The 21083-nt window shown below is 44.4% G+C and overlaps 1 protein-coding gene and 1 pseudogene across 11 annotated transcripts in view; both read right to left on the reverse strand.

Annotated features, from left to right (window-relative positions):
* GRAMD2B (GRAM domain containing 2B) overlaps positions 1-21083 on the reverse strand; it is a 111122-nt gene that overhangs the window by 19272 nt on the left and 70767 nt on the right. For 10 of the 11 annotated variants that reach the window (XM_047729974.1, XM_047729975.1, XM_047729976.1 and 7 more), the window contains exons 2-5: positions 8433-8552; positions 5361-5472; positions 2303-2369; positions 1271-1374 (exon numbers count right to left, since the gene is read on the reverse strand). In XM_047729974.1, coding sequence (XP_047585930.1) covers positions 1271-1374; positions 2303-2369; positions 5361-5472; positions 8433-8552 — 403 coding nt within the window. Of the gene's footprint in view, positions 1-1270; positions 1375-2302; positions 2370-5360; positions 5473-7574; positions 7618-8432; positions 8553-21083 lie in introns of all 11 variants that reach the window. The other variant, XM_047729978.1, reaches the window with a different exon arrangement.
* LOC125100193 (40S ribosomal protein S18-like) lies at positions 11875-20436 on the reverse strand (annotated as a pseudogene).

The raw sequence follows: 21083 nt of genomic DNA on the forward strand, positions 1-21083 counted from the left end.
CCTCTCGCTCTCTGCCTGCCTCTCTGCCTACTTGTGATCTCTGTCAAATAAACAAATAAAATCTTAAAAAAAAAAAAAAACAACACAAAACTGTGGAGATTCCTGCTACCCAATCCCTTCCCTACTCCATGAACAAGTTCTTACAACTGAGCAGGTTAGAAATCTGGTGGAAAACTGCTTAATACTGCTTTGTGTTATACTGATTCAGGTGATCATATTTATCAAAATGTTTGTCTAAACACAACTCTACAGAATTATAGAACAACATCAAAAATAACATGTCTGACCCACAGAACAATGTGCTAGTCGGCGGACCTAACAACAACAAAATCAAGAATTTTCCCTTGTATTTGTTACATAGTCATTATCCTAGAGATTGCCAGGGGCTTTAGGGAGAATATTTAAATAAAACATAACTACCACTCAGAAAGTTTTTAGTCAGCAACTTCATGAATATTAAAGCAGCTTGTTCATGCATCAGAAGGATTAAGAACTCATTCGGTCACGCAAACCTAAGGAGTTTCTCAGACTCCTTGTTCTGGTGGCCTGTGGTGTGACATTGCAGGTCAAAAGGAAAGAATGTCAGTGGGATGGTATTATCTTTTTCCTTCTTATGACATAGTCCCAGGGTCCTCCCTTTGGAGGGAGTGGCTTGGGAAAACTGCCAATTCCTCCAGGCTATCCTCCTTAACAGCTCAGGTGTCTTGGGCCTGTGCTCCCCCAAATCTGTTTAATGAGAACGAGAACTTGTCAATCATTGTCTACTGGGGAATGTGGGTGTACAACTCTCTCAGACCAGGCCATAAGTGTTCTAATTCCTGTTCATTTGGTGCTGGTGATGGTACAAAGTGAGCTCCTTTAAGCCTGTTTTTCTACATGTCTGATGTGACAGGCACAAGGTGTAAAAATCGGTATTTATTTAAAAAATGGTCTGGGGTTTAATATATGTCTTTGAAACAAATGATGGCATGCTCTCCAAATGGACAACTTTGAGAGTTCTCTAGTGACATCTGGGTAAGGATTGAGCGTATGATTGTGGGAGAGATCTATGTATATAAGGAAATAAACTGAGAGTGGTCTTTAGGAGAAAAGGGAAGTTAGTATCAGTTAGAGGTATTTAAAACCTGTAATATTTGGAACTATGATAAGGGAAATAAAGATATAAAGGTATAACAAGAATAAATATTTATCAACATTGCTACGCTTAAACAAACTGACTTTCACAACATATAATAAAGTGCATAGCTTTCTTTTAAAAAATTATACCAACCTTAGTGTCTTTTCCAAAGACCTTGGAATGAAAACAAATCCAGTTTTCTGATACAAAGAGCTTCCCCTGATATAATATCTCTTTCTGTAGAGCACAGGTAAAACCTGGGAAAACAGACACAGGTATAAGAGGGCTTGCAATTTCCAAATGAAACAAAAATTCCGTAAATATGTTGGTGACTCAGGATTGGCAGAGATAATATACTCATATTCAAAAGATCTTTCCCCTCTTTGTCAGCTGTCTTCCGTGGAGTAAAGCTATGGGCATGAGAGTTTGTTTTTTAATTCAAAGTCTGACATGCTTTGGTATGAAACTCAAAATGGCCAGGCAAGTCTATCACTACAAAGGAGAGTTTGAGAATGGAGTTTCAAAATCCCTTTATTTAAGGAAGGCGTGTCACCTTGAGCTTGTGTTGGCATTCCTGCCCCTCCTACTCTGGGACGGTCACTAATGACTCCTTTGGAAATTGATGGTCTCAGTGTGGGAAGAGCATGTGACCCACATGATTGGGCCTCATGGAAGGAATCCAGCCTCCTGCTTAACATGGGTATACTGAGAGGCCAGAATGGAACCTTGGTCCTAATGAACCTAAGAGAAGCAGAGGTCTTCACTGGCTTGCTGAGCAGGATGTCTGGAGGTGATCCTTGCGCCCCACATAATCTAGGGATTGACATGTCTGTGCATTAGAATCTGTGCTTCCTTTCAGCCTTCTTCCAGTGTTCTCTGTTTCTCCAGTCTCGTTATCTTCACTCTCAGGACAACCCATGCACAGTGCATTTCAGCCATCAATATAGAGGTGAGGAAATCATTCTGTAATTCTCTTAGAGGGTTCCCTGTTATGAGGACAAATTCAGTTTCCTGGTCTACTTTCCTTCAGGTGCTTGGTGACAGCTGAATGAAGTTGGCACCACTGTTACATTGTGACTTTCAAAAACCTGTTCCCCTGGGTGCTTCAGTCCCCAGATGGAGGCCGCTTTCCACCCCCAAACCAATTAACATCTCTTCAAATAAGTCAAACAGACCAGAACTTACTTTGCCTCAGTGGTTCCTCAGTTGGGACATCAAGGAACAACTTGTGGAAGTGCATATTGGCCTTGTACTACAATGAGAACACAACACAGGCATCACCACTCACATTTCTTGGTGAAACATTGTAAATTTTGACTTCAATTTAAATTACAAAACAAGGGATGCCTGGGTTGCTTGGTCCATTAGAGTCCAACTCCTGATTTCAGCTCAGGTTGTGATCTCAGGATGCTGGGATCGAGCACCATGGTGGGCTCTGCACTCATCAGAGAGTCTGCTTGTGGATTCTCTCTCTCTCTGCCCCTCCCCTCAGCTCATGCACCTGCACTCTCTCTCTCTCACATAAATCTTTAAAATAAATAAATACACCTTTAAAATAAATGAATAAATAAATAAATAAATAACCTAACAAATTTCCCCTCCCTTGATACAGTCGCTTTAGGAATTCCTTCTCTCTGACCTCACAGTCTTCAACACAAGCCTTCAGAGTGGGCAGGGCACAAGGTTTCATTTTCCAACAAAATTAGTGACCTTCCGGTTGGACAGACATCTGTGACCATGCTGCAGCTGGTGGTCACTGTTCTGCCCAGGTGGCTCGACAAGGATGTCCCTAATAACAAATGGCATGAAACTCCAAGGGATCTCACCAGGGAAGGCAGCAGATCTCAGAGCTCTCCAGATACAAGGACTTTCAGAGTGGGGGGCAGAGGTTGAAGGGTCAGATAAACCTGAGGTCAAGTCTTGGCTACACCTTTCCTTTGGTGTGTGATTATGGCCGAGTGAGGGAGCCTTGCTGAGCCTCAAATTCTTCTGTGCCAGAGGACAAATACTTGCCTCAAAGGGCTCCCAGAAGGCTGAAATGGTACAATTCATCTGAAAGACCCACCACCTGGTATTGTCACTCTCACTACTTTTGTTGTGAGAGCATTTCCTTAGTCAGTGTCAGGGGGAGAGAACTCTCGAGGGCGGTAAGAAGACATGTGTTTAGACAGCTGTGACAACAACAATGGACAGCCAGCAATTTCCATTTGGTAACCTGCCTTCAAAAATACCATTCCCAAAATAACCCGGGGAACTGGTGTCCCCATTCCATGGGTCTGGACAGTGTGCCTCAGGGAAACTGAATCACTGAACTGGCGCCACACGGCTAAGAGGTAGAACTGGTCCTCCTTCCAGGACCTCTGCCTGACAGGATGCTTTTGATAAAAAAAAGTCTTGTGAGTCGAACAGAGAGATAGTACAAGCAGGCCCTTCATGTTTTATTACCCAAACTAGGAGTGGTCTCAGTAACAGGACTGGCCCTAATACTGCTCTAAGGAAGAGTTTAGAAAGGTCATGCAGATGAAAGATGGGCCCCACAAGTCAGCTATTCTACAAATACCTCATGTAAAGTAGGTCACCTCATGCTGCTTCCTAAAAGTACATTCTGCATCCAGGACATTACCTGGATTAAAGCTAGGTATTCCACAGGAGCTTTCCTGAGGTTTTTGTTTTTTTTTTTAAGATTTTATTTATTTGATAGAGATCACAAGTAGGCAGAGAGGCAGGCAGAGAGAGGAGGAAGCAGGCTCCCTGCTGAGCAGAGAGCCCGATGCGGGGCTCGATCCCAGGACCCTGAGATCATGACCTGAGCTGAAGGCAGAGGCTTTAACCCACTGAGCCACCCAGGCGCCCCTGTTTTTTGTTTTTGTTTTTTTTTTTTAATGGCTACGGTGAGAATCAGCTGCATGACTTGATTTTAAAAATAATCTGGGTCGGGGATGCCTGGGTGGCTGAGTCTGTTAAGCATCTGCCTTCGGCTCAGTCATGATCTCAGGGTCCTCAGATCAAGCCCCACATCGGGCTCCTTGCTCAGCAGGGAGCCTGCTTCTCCCTCTGCCTGCTGCTCCTGTTGCTGTGCTCTCTCTCGCAGACAAATAAATAAAAAATCTTAAAAAACAAAAGAACAAAAAACCCCCAAAAAACCTGGGCCCAAAAGGGAAAAAAAAATCCATGAAACAAAAAAACCTGAACATGGAGTCTTCAAAAATGTGTACATAATAAAAGGAAAAAAAAAATAGGTGGTGGGAATGATCTATATTAAAAACAACAGATAAATGGATAAATGCAATCATGCCCCCTGACTGGATTCTAGAGAGGGGGGGAGCAAAAAACATTTATAAAGGCCTCCAAAGGGGCGCCTGAGTGTCTCAATTCGTTAAGTGGCTGCCTTCAGCTCAGGTCATGATTCCAGGGTCCTGGGATCAAGCCCCGCATCAGGCTCCCTGCTCAGGGGGGAGCCTGCTTCTCCCTCTCCCTTTGCCTGCCACTCTGCCTGCTTGTGCTCTCTCTAACTGTCAAATAAATAAAATCTTAAAAAAAAAAAAAGGCATCTACTACTGGGACAATTATGGAAATCCAAAATGGATTTTATGTTAATACGATTTTGGCATATTTTCTGTTTAGTTACATTTCTTGTGTGTGCCAATGGGGTTTTTTTTGTTTTTTTTTGTTTTTGTTGTTGTTCTTAGGAAACACATATTCAAGTATTTAGGGGTGAAGTGTCAATAACCACCTCAAACCATTGACTCCAGTAAGTATTCCCCACTCTAAGACACAGAACTGGGCTTTCACACCCATCTGGGGGTGTTTGAGATCAGAACTGAACTACTCCTGGACAAGAATCATGATCCCATTCATAGGTTCCCCACCCCCCCAGCCCCGGTGCAGCTGGGGAGCCTTCCATTCATACAGGTGCTGTATCAGGCTCTAATTTTAATGCAAGGCTATCAAAGCTCTCCCGGTCTCAGTTAATTAGACCAGCATGTGACCAAATTGTTCCCTGCTCTCAGGGTGCTTGTCAGAGTTAGGGGGCACAGTGTGGAACCCACCACTGCCCAGGATATACTGAAAGGTCAGTGGGGAAATACGATCTTGATTAAAAATCAACCAAAGGAACGGCATTCTCTTCTTTCTTCCAGATTCCCTACCACCCCTGCCTATGGGAGTCCTGACCAGCAGGGAGATGCACACTTGGGTTTAGTGTCCCTGCTGTGACATGACGCACACTGCCTTCCCGATTTACCTGGCTGGAAGACGAATACTTTTTCCTGTCCATCTTAGATTCATTTTTGCTTTCTGCTTTATAGTCGTTCTTGTCGCTTGCTAAAGAGGTACCGTCAAAACTGGATTTGGACCTGAGGAAAGAGAATCCAGGGAGCCTGTAAGATGAATTTTGTATGCTACTCATTATTGACTGTACTGTGATAAATCTTGATTATTATACAATCGCATGAGAAAACCTGACATTTGTTTTTCTCTTCTAGACCTTGGTGATCACTCGTGATACTCTGCGAGCATTTACACAGTATAGTGTGTAGGAGACTGGGATGGTTTCACCAGGCCGCAATCTTAAACTGGAGAAATGTGAAATTGTAGAAGGGAGAAGTAACAGCTGAACTGTGAAGGTCATTATACCATCTCAAAAGTCTTTTAAGCAGTCAAAGAGGAGCAGTATAGGCAAATTATTAAACAAAACTACAGCTATAGTTCAAGCAAAGAATATTTTTGTTTCAGAGTTCCATTAATATTTAACATGTGTTAATTGAGGAGGGCATTGTATTAAAGCCAGGAGGCACACAAGGCAGTCTTTTTCCTTAAGGAGCCCAAGAATTCATCAGACATCTTTTTTAAAAGGCAGTACAAGATTTAACACCAAATAATACATACCAGGGGTGTTGGGGGCACGTAGAGAGATACAAACTCCAACAGGAGATAAGAGAAGAGGAGCTCAATAGCACTATGTGGGTTTAATACACTGGGTTCCAGAGGATGAGCAGGAGGTGGGTATGAGGAAAAGAGAAACAAAACATCCCAGAGTGGGGAAAACAGATATGAAACCAGGATAAAAATGAAAAATGTGTTTGAAAGTCAAGTCTTCCTTTGTTCTAGTGAGGGCAGAGGTGTTTCTGAGGTGACTCTGGTCCTGGCTCTCCGTTTGAGTACATATGCGAATTTGCACATGTCTTCAGGCCTACAGACACGCAGAATCATTTCAAAGTAGAATACATGTATGATTTTTAGAGGTCTACATAGGACCAACTTTTAGGATACAATTATGTGGGATTATTTTTGATTATTGGGAAAAATAGCACATGAAATTCATGATTCCACAATATGATTTCTTACAAACAGGCTCAGTTAAAACTACTATTTGGTTCAAAGCAGATGTAAGAATCTTTTCTTTTCTTTCTTTTTTTTTTCAAAGCAGATGTAAGAATCCTGAGTAATTCAGGAGGTTTGAGGGTACGACTCAGAGACAGAAATGACTGATGTCAGATTTTAGACTCTGGGTTTCTCAGCTATGAAAAAACAGGCTATCGGATGTTTTGGGCTCTTGCCAGCCCTAACAGTTTGGCTCCAAGTTGCTCTAGCCACAGGTGAAGATTTGGACTTAGCTACTGACCACTGAAACCATTCACAGATACAAATTCCTTCTGAATTCTAGCAATTACTTTTCTCTTTGAAATTATGAGTAAAGACTGTACTCTAAAATAAAATTATTTTTTTTACAAATGTCAAATTACCTACTATTTATACTATCCACTAATCTGATTTAATCACCTCTACAGGTTCACATTAGTAAACGTCAATGGAATTGCCAAGGCAACGACAACGACCTCTTGAAGGACTCTGAGCAAATGCACCCAGGAGGGTAGCTGTATCCTTGACGAATTCAAGAGCCACCAGCAGAATGGACCTCTGCATAGCACAGCGCTCTGTGAAAGGGGGAGGAGGGCTGCTGATTTACATAGCATTGCTATCTCTGTGTCTTCTGAACTGTGGTGCTCGTTTTTCTCACAGGTGACTATGAAGGGGACGGAAAACCCGGTGCAAATGAAAATGTCGGGCCTCTTACTCAAAAATTAGGAATTTCCAGACAGTGAGAGCAGAGCAGTAAAGCACGTGGGGGACTCTCTGTGACTACACAGGCGACTCACCCACACTGTTTAATAAGCCGCTCTCACGATGAGTGTGTGCTTCTCATCCGAAGCCTGGGGGAGGCGGGGTCAAAGCAACTTTTTCCAAGCACCCATTGGAGCCAGCCAGTAATGGTAAAAGATTCAAGAAATGACATACTTTGTGCCTTTGCCCAGAGACCTGAGTGGTGAGTGAGGTGAGATGCTCAGACAGGAAACAGCTATAGGTGTGAGATGTGTCAAGCCAGCCATGCAGAACTGAAGACGAGAGAACGAGGAAGCCAGAAAAGAAAAATCTCAGGCACAGCGAGGAGACTTATGCTTGGTCTTGAATGAAGTAAGGATTTGGAGAGAAGGAATGGGCTGGGAAGCCAGGAAGGAAAGGGAAAGGCAGGAGTTACTTCATTACCCTTCACAGAGGCCACAAGACCCCGAAGGAACAGTTCTGACAGATGCAGTCTCAGGGAGGAGAAAGGAGAGCAGTTTCCCTGCACCACCCAGCACAGATCCCTGGCCACACTTCCCGAAACTGACCATGGGTACACCCATTCTCTTTTCAGGGCAAGAAAAGCAAGCTGAAGTTCTTGCTTCTTCCTTCCGTGTGAAAGCAAACACATAACTGGAGTCTGAGAGAGCGCCAGGGACCATGGCTCCTCTCAGAACGGCCTGTTCCCCTGCCCCAGCCGGCTTCCAGCTCCGGCCCCCAGGAAGCAGGCGGCCCCCTGAGCCATGCACACCCCAGCCAGGGATCCCAGGCAGGTGGCTGCCAGGACAGCGAGGCAGCAGGTGAGCACACGCACAGGCAGAGAGGCCCAAGCTGGGCGGGCCTCGAGGGCTCCTTGGCCAGCCTTTCCAGGTGCTTCCGAGGTCTATGCCAGACAGGGGGCTATGCTGGCTTTATCCGGTAGCAAGATCTGTCCTTGAAGAATGGGGCAGGTGTTCTGCAGTAGACTGGGGCAAGAAGGAGGAAAGATGCCGCCCAAAAGAAATGAGACAGGAGGGCAAGCACCGGTGCCAGGATATCAAAGACAGACACCGTGCTTGTTTCTCAGGGGCTTATTCGCCTACACGAGATCCTGATTCTCAGCCGCCACCACCAAACTGGCAACACGGGCTCCTCCCAGCAGCCCCTCCTCCCCAGAGGCCCCAGAGAACCAAGTGTCACCATGAGGACTCACCGCAAGGAAAGGATTCTCTTCTGGTCTGGGGACTCGACCTCAATGGACGGGCTTGGGGACTGGACTGTTGGCGACTTGCAGATCTTCTTTTTCTCCTCCGCACCATTCTCAGCCTCTGAGCTGGAGAAGAGAGAAGCACGCTTGATCTTAGACATCCGGGGAAGGGGGTGGAAGGAAAACCGATGAAAACACCTTGCTTTCTGGAGGAGGGAATAATGTTCAATCCCCATAGCAGGCCGAAGTCAATTTGGATGGCAGTGCCCTTTCCAAATGTCCATTCTGTTGCCTCTCGGCTGATCCCTCAAGGGCATGAGCTCCAGGTCATGCCTGCTGCAACAGGTAAACGTCCGATTTTGTGGGAACTGGGTGGCTCCCAGGTGTGCGCCCGTGGGCCCCACACTGCTCAGCTCCACCAGGCTAGCTGTGTGCTGGGGCAACAGATCACCCAGAGGCTGGGAGGGCCTGTGTACACACGTGCTCAGCACACACGCTCACGCATGGCCTTCTGCCAGGTGTGAGCCTTTCTGCTGCGAGCCCCCACCCCTTTGTTTGCATTTCTCTTGTGTCATTTACCACCCACTGTGGCAGTTATATATAGGTCCCACTTTGGGTTGTTGATATTTTAACCAAGCACTTCTCTGAGCCATTTATGGTCTCTAATCTACGCAGCCACCTGGGCTGGGTAGGAATTATGACACCCCCTCTTAACAGATCTGGAATCTGAGGCCCTCAGATATCATCCACCTTGCCCAAGTTCACACAACCAGTATCTGTCTGAGTTGGGATTCAAGCCAAGATCTGTCCATCGAGGATGCCTCAGGGTACACACACCCATCCTCATATCCTCTTCTCTCTTTCCCCTGCCATCTACCCACCCCCTGCCCCAACCACCTGTCCCTCCATCGAGCCCCCTCATAGCTCTTCAGTGGGAGAGCTCCAGGGTGGGGTAAGGATCTTAGTGATTTTTATACTGACCACACGGTTTAGGTGAGTGCTGGTATCTAATCATGATCAACAGGTTTTTAGACAACGAGGGCTGACTTTGGTGACAGAAGGATTAGAAGGGAAAGCAAGTGAGGAGAGTTTGCACCCTGTACCACTAACAAATGAGGGTAACCAGTGGGGTGGACATGGGAGCTGAGCTCCCTCAATCTTAGGGACCAGGGACACTAATTTCAATTTGGGAAAGAAATAGGAGGGCGAGGAATGCGGGAAGAGAGAATACATGGTGTTTTACATGGACCAGACCTCCTTCTGTACCAGTCTGCAAAGCACAGAATTCACAAGACACATTTCTGAGAAGGTGAGAGCTCTAGGGTGGCTGAACATGAAGGGAAACATATTAAGATAGCATTGCGATGACCGTTTGGCTACTCTGAATCCTCATTTCCCACCATTCGGTGCCTTTACCTGCACATGACCTCACAGGCAGGAAATGTGAGTGGTTAGCTGAAGCTCTGTGGTTGCTCGCTTACCACTTCTCACAGTATGTGACAGTTCCGGCCCATTCCAGTAAGACTGCAGTAGTGTCAAAATCAAGACCAAGTTGGGGCGCCTGGGTGGCTCAGTGGGTTAAGCCGCTGCCTTCGGCTCAGGTCATGATCCCAGGTCCTGGGTTCAAGCCCCACATCGGGCTTTCTCCTCAGCGGGGAGCCTGCTTCCTCCTCTCTCTCTGCCTGCCTCTCTGCCTACTTGTGATTTCTCTCTGTCAAATAAATACATAAAATCTTTAAAAAAAAAAAAATCAAGACCAAGTGTATCTGACAAGGTAGCCAGTTAACCATCCCTACAGATGGTGGGTGTTCTTCCACTGGGAGTTAGCATTCCACTTCTGAGTATATCAACATTCCCCAACCTTCCATGTCTTTCATTCTCAAAGTGCTCAAAAGTACTTAAGTATGTTCAAAGAGCTTAGTCCGTAACTGAACTGCATGATGTGACAAAAGGCACATGGAAGTCTTTGACATATTAATAGGAAGACACCGCTTTGGTTTGAAATAGAGGTTTTATTTAATTTTACCATCAAGCTGAATTCACAGACTCTGAATTTTAAAAGGTTAAGGGGCTTTAGAAGATACTTCCACCCACCCTAACCCTCCCCAAGACACACACATTATCCCCATTCTTCAAAAGCATCAGATGGGGGACACCTGGGTGGCTCAGTTGGTGCAGTGACTGCCTTCCTCTCAGGTCATGATCCTGGAGTCCCAAGATCGAGTCCCATGTGGGGCTGCCTACTCAGTGGGGAGTCTACTTCTCCCTCTGACCCTCCCCTCTCTCATGATCTCACTCTCTCATTCTCGCTCTCTTAAATAAAATCTTAAAAAAAAAAAGCATGAGACGGTAATCCACTTGTGAGGCCCTTCTTAAGTAGGGAGAATAAGCGTGTGTAGACCCTCCATAATCCATTTGACATTTACTTATGTGTTTCCTGAATTTTGTGCACGAGTCTGAGGTGCTGCTATCCTGTACAGCACCTCTGCATACTGAGGAAGGACCCTCCCCCAGGAACCACTCACCAAAAGCTACCCATCTGTTTGGAGGAAGCCCTATTGCTATGTGGCCTGGCAGAGCTAAGGTACCCCTAGCTTGGGGCAAATGTCTTATTTAGCCAACTCCTAGACTAAATTCCTTATGCACAGGGAACATCTGAGTTTTTCCATGGCTCTCAGCTCAGCATTTGGCTCCTAGTGGTCATTTATACATGTTGACTGATGTGGGATTCATTCTGCAGCGTCTCACACAGAAATTCATGTAGGGGCCCATTCAGTTTTAGAGTTTTGTCGACTTAAAGATGGCACAGGGGCACCTGGGTGACTCAGTTGTTAAGTATCTGCCTTCGGCTCAGGTCAAGATCCCAGGGTCCTGGGATCAAGCCCCCGTCCCTACTGTCAGGCTCCCTGCTCAACGGGGAGTTGCTTCTCCCTCTGCCCCTCTCTCCACCCCCCATGCCCCATTCATGCTCTCTCTCTCTCAAATAAATAAAATCTTAAAAAAAAAAAAAAAAAAGATGCTACAGAAAATCAAGTAGGTGAATTCCTAACACAGGAGAGCTCACTCCCACAAGCACCCCTCCCCCTTGAGGTCTTGTGGCAGAGGACTGAAACCGTAATAGAATCCAAACAGCAAAGACTGGCCGAGCATGGGAGGGCAATGGGATGGTTCCACAAGGCCCCTCTGTCACTTTAAAATAACTGTCAATAAAGCTGAACTCACTGACAACGGAGATGAAATAACAGGTCTTGTTTAAATCATGAAAAAGAAGAAACCAGGTATTTTTCTGTCTTTTTTTCTAACCAAGAAGATAAGGCCTTTCAGGGACATTGGCTACAAGAGTCAACTAAAAAACAAGACAAAACCAAACAAAACCAAAAGAAAGTCTTCTTCTTTTTTCCTTTCTCTCTCTTTTTGATACATAAACAATTTACTAATAGATAAAGCCTCAAGATTTAAATTTCCTCTTGGACACACCCGTGGTGCGGCCTCAGCAGCCTATGATCTTAAGTGTTGGCCTCAGACATGAAGTCCCCAAAAGTGTTGCAGCCCTGTGTGAGCCCGAGTCTTTTTCCATTACTGCAGGTCTTCCCAGAGTTTGCTGTACAGACCATGAGCCAGGACCTGGCTGTATTTTTTTCCATGCTTAATATCCTTCAGTGTGTTCAAGAACCAGTCTGGAATCTTATACTGGTATGGATTCTGCATAATGGCAATCACACGTTCCATGTCATCCTCCGTCAGCTCTCCTGCCTTCCTGGTGAGGTCGCTATCTGCTTTCCACAATACCACGTGAGCCTGTCTTCGCCCCACACCCTTCACTGCAGTGATGGCAAAGGCTCTTTTCTGCCCAGCCATCAAAACTGGTATTGAGTTCTCACAAAATATGCTGAACTTCTCAGGGATCACTAGAATGTGGCCCTAGTGGTGACACTAATGGCAAATAATCCAACCTTCCTCTTTCCACAAATGTTTACTGGAAGGGTCCCTGCTAGGACAGCAGGATGCTGAGCTGGGCAGGTGACACAGAGATAAGTGACTGACAGTTTTACTGTATCCTCAGAAGAACCAGATGCTGGAAATGCATGATCAACCTTCACTCGGCCTTAACGAGTTATTTCTTCTCCCAACTCCAACCCAATGTAAGTATCACTTGTGGGCCCTGAAAGCTTTTCGGTGGAATTCCAGAGCACTGAGACAGTCCTGCTTATCCCAACCAAGCCTGACGTTACCCTTTGGGGGAATGCATTTTTATTACCAGCTAGGAGGTACTGGTTTCAATAAGACACTGCCCCACACTGTTACACAATCTATAAATAAAAAAAAAAAAACGGGCTGGACAATCCCTACCGAGAGGACAATATGAGTCAATTCCCAGACCTCATTAAGCTGATGATGAGATGACTCAGATTTCACAATTTTTCAGAATTGGAATTCTTATATTCCTCCTGGGAAGAGTGTCTCTGAGTTGAAGGGTAAACTCAGCATTCCTTTCTCCCATCCCATTAATTTCTCCATCACTTTGTCCCTCATGCTGAGAATGAACCATCATCCCAAGCATCCCAAGTCAAGGTAAGTACCTATTGGGCAGAATGGTGATTAAGGTGCATTCCAGATGAGTAAGTGGCATCTCAGGTAAAGGAAAACAAATGCCTTCTATGGTTCAGTCCAGGCAGATGTGTTCCTTTCTAATCACAGTGGTGAATCCCTGGAGTTGAATCTACCTTCAAGTTAAATCAGTCTAAGCTAAAGCATAAGAAATGTCGTCAACTCCCTTATAGTAGCATGGCTGAGGGTAGTTTTAAATCCATTGTCACTTAAAAAAAAAAAAAATCCCTGATCACCGTATGCTGAAACCACAGTTTTGACCAACAAGGTTTGGAAGTGACTTGAAGATAGGCTATGTTTCACCAGAGGATCTCAAGGGGATAAAATTCTGGAAAGGGGATCATAGTGATTAAGGCCAGGTCTGTCATAATACAGTGCTGTGCTGAAACCCTATATTGGAAATGAGGGTACACCTGGTGCCAAGACCTAGGGCACCAAACCCTTGTTATTTTTTTAAAATTTTTTAAATTTATTTTATTTCTTTAAAGATTTATTTATTTGAGGGGGTGGTGGTGGGGGAAAGGGAGACAGAGAATCTCAAGCAGACTCTCCACTGCTTACAGATCTCAACATGGGGCTTGATCTCACAACCCAGGGATCATGACCTGAGCCAAAATCACAGATCAAACAATCACCTGAGCCACTCAGGTGTCCCACCAAATCTGTGTTTTTGGTGTGTTGTTTGCTTAGTGGTTTCAAGACTGGCTGGCAGGCAAGGGCAGTACTACGTGGAACCCAAGAGATGGACTACAATGTTAGAGGAGGGATCTATGGGAGGCTTGGCAGCAGCCATGGGACAAATCAGGAGACATCATGGTAACGGTAAGAAGGGTGCAGAATGGGGCACAAAGGTATAGGAGGTGGTGATGGACACCAGAGCCTCTCTAAGACCCCTCAGCCTCTCCAACTGCAAAGTAAATGCAAAATCTCCCAAACTAGATTTTCATAAGCCAGAAAGAAGTCTTTCATCTACAATTTTGATACAGTAGATCTTTGTCTAGAAACTTTAAATTTTATGTATCTACATGTTCATTTCTGTGTAAGTACCAGAAGCAAAAGTACACAATACAAAAGTTACAAATGGAACTCTGAAAACTATAAACCACTGATGAAAGAAATCAAAGATGATACAAACAAATGGAAAGACAGCCTGTGCTCATTGACTGAAAGAATATTGTTACAATGTCCACAGTAGTAGGACAAAGCAATCTACAAGGTGCAATCCCTAACAAAATACCAACAGCGTTTTTCACAAAACTAGAACAAGTAATCCTAAAATTTGTATGAAATCACAAAAGACCCTAAATACCCAAAGAAACCTTGACAAAGAAGAATAAAGCTGGAGGTATCATAATCCCAGATTTCAAGATAAACTACGACACTGTAGTCATCAAGATAGTATGGTAATGGCCCAAAAGAGACACATAGATCAATGGAACAGAATAGAAAGCCCAGAAATAAACCCACACTTATATGGTCAATTAATCTATGAAAAAGGAAGCAAGAATGTACAATGAGGGGACGCCTGGGTGGCTCAGTTGGTTAAGCAGCTGCCTTCGGCTCAGGTCATGGTCCCAGAGTCCTGGGATCGAGTCCCACATCGGGCTCCTTGCTTGGCGGGGAGCCTGCTTCTCCCTCTGCCTCTGCCTGCCATTCTGTCTGCCTGTGCTCGCTCTCTCTCCCTCTCTCTCTGACAAAATAAAATCTTAAAAAAAAAAAAATGTAAAAAAAAAAAAAAGAATGTACAATGAGGAAAAGACAATTTCTTCAGCAAATGGTGCTGGAAAAACTGGATGGCTACATGCGAGAAAAGGAAACGGGACCACTTTCTTACACCATACACAAAAATAAACTCAAAATGGATTAAAGACTTAAATGTGAGGCCTGAAACCATGACTTGTAGAAGAAAACATAGTGAATAATCTCTTTGACATTGACCTTAGCAACATTCTTCTAGATAGGCATCCTTAGGCAAAGGAAATAAAATAAAAACAAACTTGGGACCACACCAAAATAAAACGCCTTTACACAACGTAGGAAACCATGAACAAAACAAAAAGGCAACCTACTGAATGCAAGAAGTTACTTGCAAATGATATATCCAATAAGGGGTTAATAGCCAAAATATATCAAGAACTCCCATAACACCAAAAAACAAATAATCTGACTAGCAAATGGGCAGAGGAGCTGAACAAACATTTTTCCAAAGAAGATATACAGATGGCCGACAGACACATGAAAAGATGTGACAAAGCAGCAGCACTCATCAGGAAAATGCAAATTCAAACCACAATGAGATACCATCTCTTACCTTTCAGAATGGTAAGACTTAAAAAGACAAGAAATAACAAGTGTTGGTGAAGATGTGGAGAAAAGGTAACCCTCATGCACTGTTGGTAGGAATGTAATTTGGGACAGTCACTGCAGAAAACAGTGTGGAGGTTCCTCAAAAAATTAAAAATAGAAATACCACATAACTCAGTAATTCCACTTCTGGGTATTTACACAAAGAAACAAAAAACATGAATCTAAAAAGATATATGCATCCCTAGGTTCATTGCAGCATTACTCACAATAGTCAAGCTATGGAAGCAGCCCAAGTATCTACTGATAAATTAATGAAGAAAGAAGATACAATACAGACACACAATGGAATATTACACAGCCATTAAAAAGAATGAGACTTCGCCATTTGTCACAACATGGGTGGGTCCAGAGGGTGTTATGTTAAGTGAATTAAGCAGACAGAGAAAGACAAATACCTTATGATTTCACTTGTATTTGGAATCTAAAGAACAATACAAATGAATAAATACAAACAAAAGGTAGAAAGAGACCCATAAATACACAGAACAAACTGATAGCTCCCAGAGAGTAGGGGTAGGAGGACGGGCACAATGGATGTAGAGGACTGGGAGATACAGGCTTTCAGTTATGCAATCAATAAGGCAGAGGGATGAAAGGTATAGCATAGGGAATATAGTTGATGGTGCTGTAATATTGTATGGTAATGATGCTTGTGGTGACAGCAGCATAATGTATAGACCTGTAGAATTACTATGTTGTACCCTTGCAACTCATGGAACATTGTGTATCAACTCCACTTCAATTAAAAAGTTACAAATCACAAAACAAATCTCCCTACTATCCCTGTTTCATGGTGGTCCTGTTTGTCTCCCAAGAGGCACCCACTACTGTTCCTAGTTTCTGTATGTCTTTCCAGCAACAATCTGTGTACATTCAAGTGTATGTATTGTCTAAGCACAAATGATAGGATACTATCATACAGCTGGCTTTCCCCCGCTTTTTACTTACTATATACCTTGGTGCTTTCCCTATCAGTAGACACAGAGCTTCCTCTTTCTTTTTAATTATTGCATAGAGTTCCACTGAGATGGATAAATTATAACTTAACGATAAATTATAACTTAAGCAGCGGCTTAACCCACTGAGCCACCCAGGTGCCCCCTGTTTTGTGATTTAACGTTTAAACACGTTGCCAATTTTTCTATTGGGCTGTTGACTGAAACATTCAGGAGCAATACTTCTTTTCACAACTATATCACTGATTCTTGCAATATTCTAGAACTGACTTTTTAAATAACTGATGCTAAACAATTAGAAGTTAAGTGGATATTAGGGTTGGGCCTAACATTAAAATAAAACGTCGATGACAAACTGACTTTTTGATAGGCTTACTGGCAGGTAGGGGGAAAAATGCCCCAAATGTAGTATTCTTTGGTTTCAGCAAAACCTTTCATGAAACCTCACAGGCTTCTAGTTCAAGAGGGAGGAATGGAGCACTAATGTTTGCCTCTCCTTTCTGAGGCCCGTTAAAATAAGTATAAAAGAAGTAATACTCCTGCTTATAATCCTGGAGGGAAACCATCAACAGAAGAGTAATTCGCAAATTTCTGGTATATGGAAAGTAGAAAGTAAAGTACAGTATTAACTCATGCAGCCAAGTAAGGAAGCTGTAGTTAGAATATGGGCATTGGGGCACCTGGGTGGCTCAGTGGGTTAAGCCGCTGCCTTTGGCTCAGGTCATGATCTCAGGGTCCTGGGATCGAGTCCTGCATCAGGCTCTCTGCTCAGCAGGCAGCCTTCGTCCCTCTCTCTCTCTCTCTGCCTGCCTCTCTGCCTACTTCTGATCTTTCTCTCTGTCAAATAAATAAAATCTTAAAAAAAAGAAAGAAAGAAGGGCATCAGTGGAAGGTAAGAGAACAGTAATCTGGTCTGTCAAAGTCCAATGAGGGGCTATAAGAGGAAGGCTAAGAAGTTGATGAATACATTAGATTAAATTCAAGTTGTGTGTAAGAGATCTTTGACGGTCTCCTCTTGACCCCGGCCCCCATCATCAGGCAGGAAGACCATTAGCCATGGAGGTCAAATATCAGAAGGGATGTCAGTGAAAAGACAGAGTGAACTTAGTTGTACAAAGCCAGGGTACCCTGTATGGAGGGTGGAACCTTACAGTAAACCCTTCTTATCCTCCCATGGGGAATCGGTAGTCCCCAGGCTAGGTGCCAATCCACTACCCATGCCCTTCCAAAGATTCCAGAAGAGCTTACTAGTCCCTCTTTCTGATATATGAAATGACAACAAAGGATTGCCAGACCCTTGAAGAAAACCTGAAGTCTTAATGACAAGATCGAGATAAACCAACAGGAAAGTAAAACCCTTAGGGAACTGACTTCAGAGAAGAGAAGAAAACTTAAGGTAAACAAGCGAACAAGAAAAAAACCCCATAGCCTTCCAATGAATATCTTCAAAGAGAGAAGACAGCACCCAGGAAATGGATCACGGTAGTATGGCAAGGGAAAACCCTCCTGGACTCATAAATTCTCCCAGAGTCCAAGTCCTCTGTAGCTTACAGGCACTTGGTGACCTGCCCTGTTCACCCCTCCTCAGCTCCTGACCCCCTCACTCACTTCCTTCCAACCACAGTCCCAAACTCTCACGAGAAAACCTGTGCACTGGCTGTTCATCAAATATAGATTGATGTATTCTTTAAAAAGGTAAAGGAGAAAGTAGGATTTAGAAAGAGGGATATGCCTAGGCAACATTAGGAGTAGGCAGACGGAGGCAGGGAGCTAGTCTGCATTGACTCTTATGTTCCATCACAACAGGAAGCGAAGAGATAAGGTTTAAATATTAATAAGCAAGAAGGAGCAGGATACAAACATTTTTACAGATAATGAAGTAACCACTGCAACTAAAATCAGGCACAGTTAGAAGAAGCTACTGGGGAGGCACACGGAGAAGAGGGGAGGTGAAATTGAGTTTGTTATAAATTTTAATGCACTTTATTAATTTGTGAACACTTAAAAACAAGTTAATACCTTATAAAGAGGACGTAAAATACAGCACAGATCATAAAAATAGGTGGATTTGCTGTCTTCAAATGTCTGAGTTCCTGCTATGTACAGAACATACTGCCAGGTGCTGCCCTTTCCAGGACTGTGGCCTCTACTGGGAATTTAAGTTTAGCACCTAATTAACACATAATACAGGTTATAAGGGATGGCTACCATACACGCAGTGCCTTGGGAATTAAGAAATCTAGCTGTGAAGAGGAGAATCAGGGAAGATTTGTGGAGGAAATCAGCATGACATTGTGGGCTTTTATGAGGGGAGGGCAGTATTGCTTTTCTCATTAAGCTGTCAGAAATACATTGCAGTACAAGAAATCACAAGTGTAAACAGTATTTCTATTAGTGCTGTAAATAAAAAAATAGACCTGTTCCTTTGGATGGAGAAAATCAAACCCTTCCATTACCACACAGTAGTCATCTCTGCCACCTCTCTACCTGGAGAGACACTGTATTTGTGCAACCGTCATGGGGGAAGGATCAATGTTTGAACTGGGGACGTACAAGTTAGAATTGGCTGAGATACCAAAAGGGCACAGAAATACAAGGAGAGGCAGTAGCAAAAATAGGCAGACAAGGAAGAGTTACACATGCACAAGAAAATGGAGCAGGCTGGTTTTCTCTGGAGTGCAGGCAGCAGAAAGAAGTGGACATTACGTTGTTGGAAAGTTTGATTCCTAATGAGAGTGGGCTGCTTTTAGTCTTCACTTGGTTGGCAGCAGGGATAAATGAAACTTTTTTTTCTTAATTTTTTAAAAAAATTTTTATTTGATAGACAAGCAGGCAGAGAGGCACGCAGAGAGGCACGCAGAGAGGGAGAGGAAGTGAAGCAGACTCCCCGCCTAGCAGGGAGCCCGATGCGGGGCTCGATCCCAGAACCCTGGGATCATGACCTGAGCCGAAGGCAGAGGCTTTAACCCACTGAGCCACCCAGGCGCCCCTAAATGAAACATTTTTAAGCAGAAGGAATGAAGCGGCAGGGTGTGAAGCGCCCATCTTTTCCCACACAGCCATCATGAGGGTCTGAAGAGCTACGGAATCTGGAGGGATTATACTATATCAGTGGCTAAGCACGGGGTGGGGGTAGGGGGCTGAGAGTGAAGGCAAGAAGCAGTAGACAGCACAGGAGAATGAATCCAGAGATAACACCAGAAGAGAGAAGAGAGCAAGCAATGGAGAGCAATATCCAAGATAACCCCAAGGTTATCTGGAGGATGGAGAAGATAGGATTGCCACCAACAACTAGAACGCAAAAGGAAATGTTGGGTGGGAGGGATTTTGCAAACCTAGTTTCAGAAATAACAGATGTCTATTGTTAGCAATAGTCGTCTAACATATCGTGAGAAAGCCGTATCTAAGAAACCAAACAACCCAAAGAACAACAGCAAAAAGAGTAACTGACTGCAGAGGAGAGATTCTGCCAGCTGGAAACTTCTTTCTGCTAAGTCCCAAGCACATGGCCATAGACTAGAGCGACAGCTTCAGCTGCAGTATCCTAGGCATAGAGGAGTGGCTCACCACGGGCCACCAACTGGGCCCAACACACCTCTTTAAACTGGTCCCACAGAGCTCCCCTCTGCTCGTATTTCAGTGGACAAATATCTGTCCCAGAACCCATCGCGTGAGTCACTCCCACCTTTCCACCTTCTCCTAATTCTGTTTGCCTACAACACTGCTTTGCTTTCAAAGCCTAAGGCAACTCAATTCCAAAAAGCATTTGATCTCCGGGATTCTGGTTCCGAAGGAAGAGAAACCCAACTCAAACTAGCTTATGTTTACAAGAAAAGAAAACAAACAAACAAAAAAAAGCCCCGAAAGGGCTTTTGTCCCTGCTTCAAGATGAAGTCACCAGGGCAGAAGCGCTGCAGCTGCAGACCTTTGCCTTCAATCCCTGAACACACAGCAGCGATCTCCGGGGTCCCCCTCCACAAGTCGCCTGAGCCATCAATGCCCAATTCATCCTCCAGAGACACCGCCTCCCCTGCGTCAAGCCATCGCTCCAGAACCAACAATGGCTTTCTATCGAGCATCTGGATTGTGGCGTCTGGATATAAGCCAAGACCTGCCAGAGTTATGCCGTGTTCTTCTACTTTTCAACAAAAGTTCTGCGTTCCAGCCATGCTGGTCTTCTCCCCATGACCTCGCTTACATCATGTTCCATCCTCCCTCTGTGCCCTGGCTCCAGCTGGGCTATCCTCTCTGCCTCTTCCCAACTCCCCACAACTACACACTATCCTCTCTGCCCCTTCCCCACTCCCCACTATCCTCTCTGCCCCTTCCCCACTCCCCACAACTACACACTATCCTCTCTGCCCCTTCCCCACAACTATACACTATCCTCTGTCACTTCCCCACTCCCCACAACTACACACTATCCTCCCTGCTGCTTCCCAACTCCCCACAACTACACACTGTCCCATGCCTGGGGCATGTCTAATTATCGACCTTTGTCACACTGGCTACGGTGTCTGGGTATAAGAAATTCTTTAGCTACGGTGTCTGGGTATAAGAAATTGTGCAATTAATACTTACTGACCAGACAACTTTGAGTGTATTTGCAGTACAGGACAAAAATCAGCATTTTTAAAAAGTAATCTCTATACCCAATGCGGGGCTTCAACTCAAGACCCCAAGACCCAGAGTCACATGCTCTACTGACTGAGCCAGCCAGGTGTCC

The sequence above is a fragment of the Lutra lutra genome, chromosome 5 (assembly GCF_902655055.1).
Source record: "Lutra lutra chromosome 5, mLutLut1.2, whole genome shotgun sequence".
NCBI lineage: Eukaryota > Metazoa > Chordata > Mammalia > Carnivora > Mustelidae > Lutra > Lutra lutra.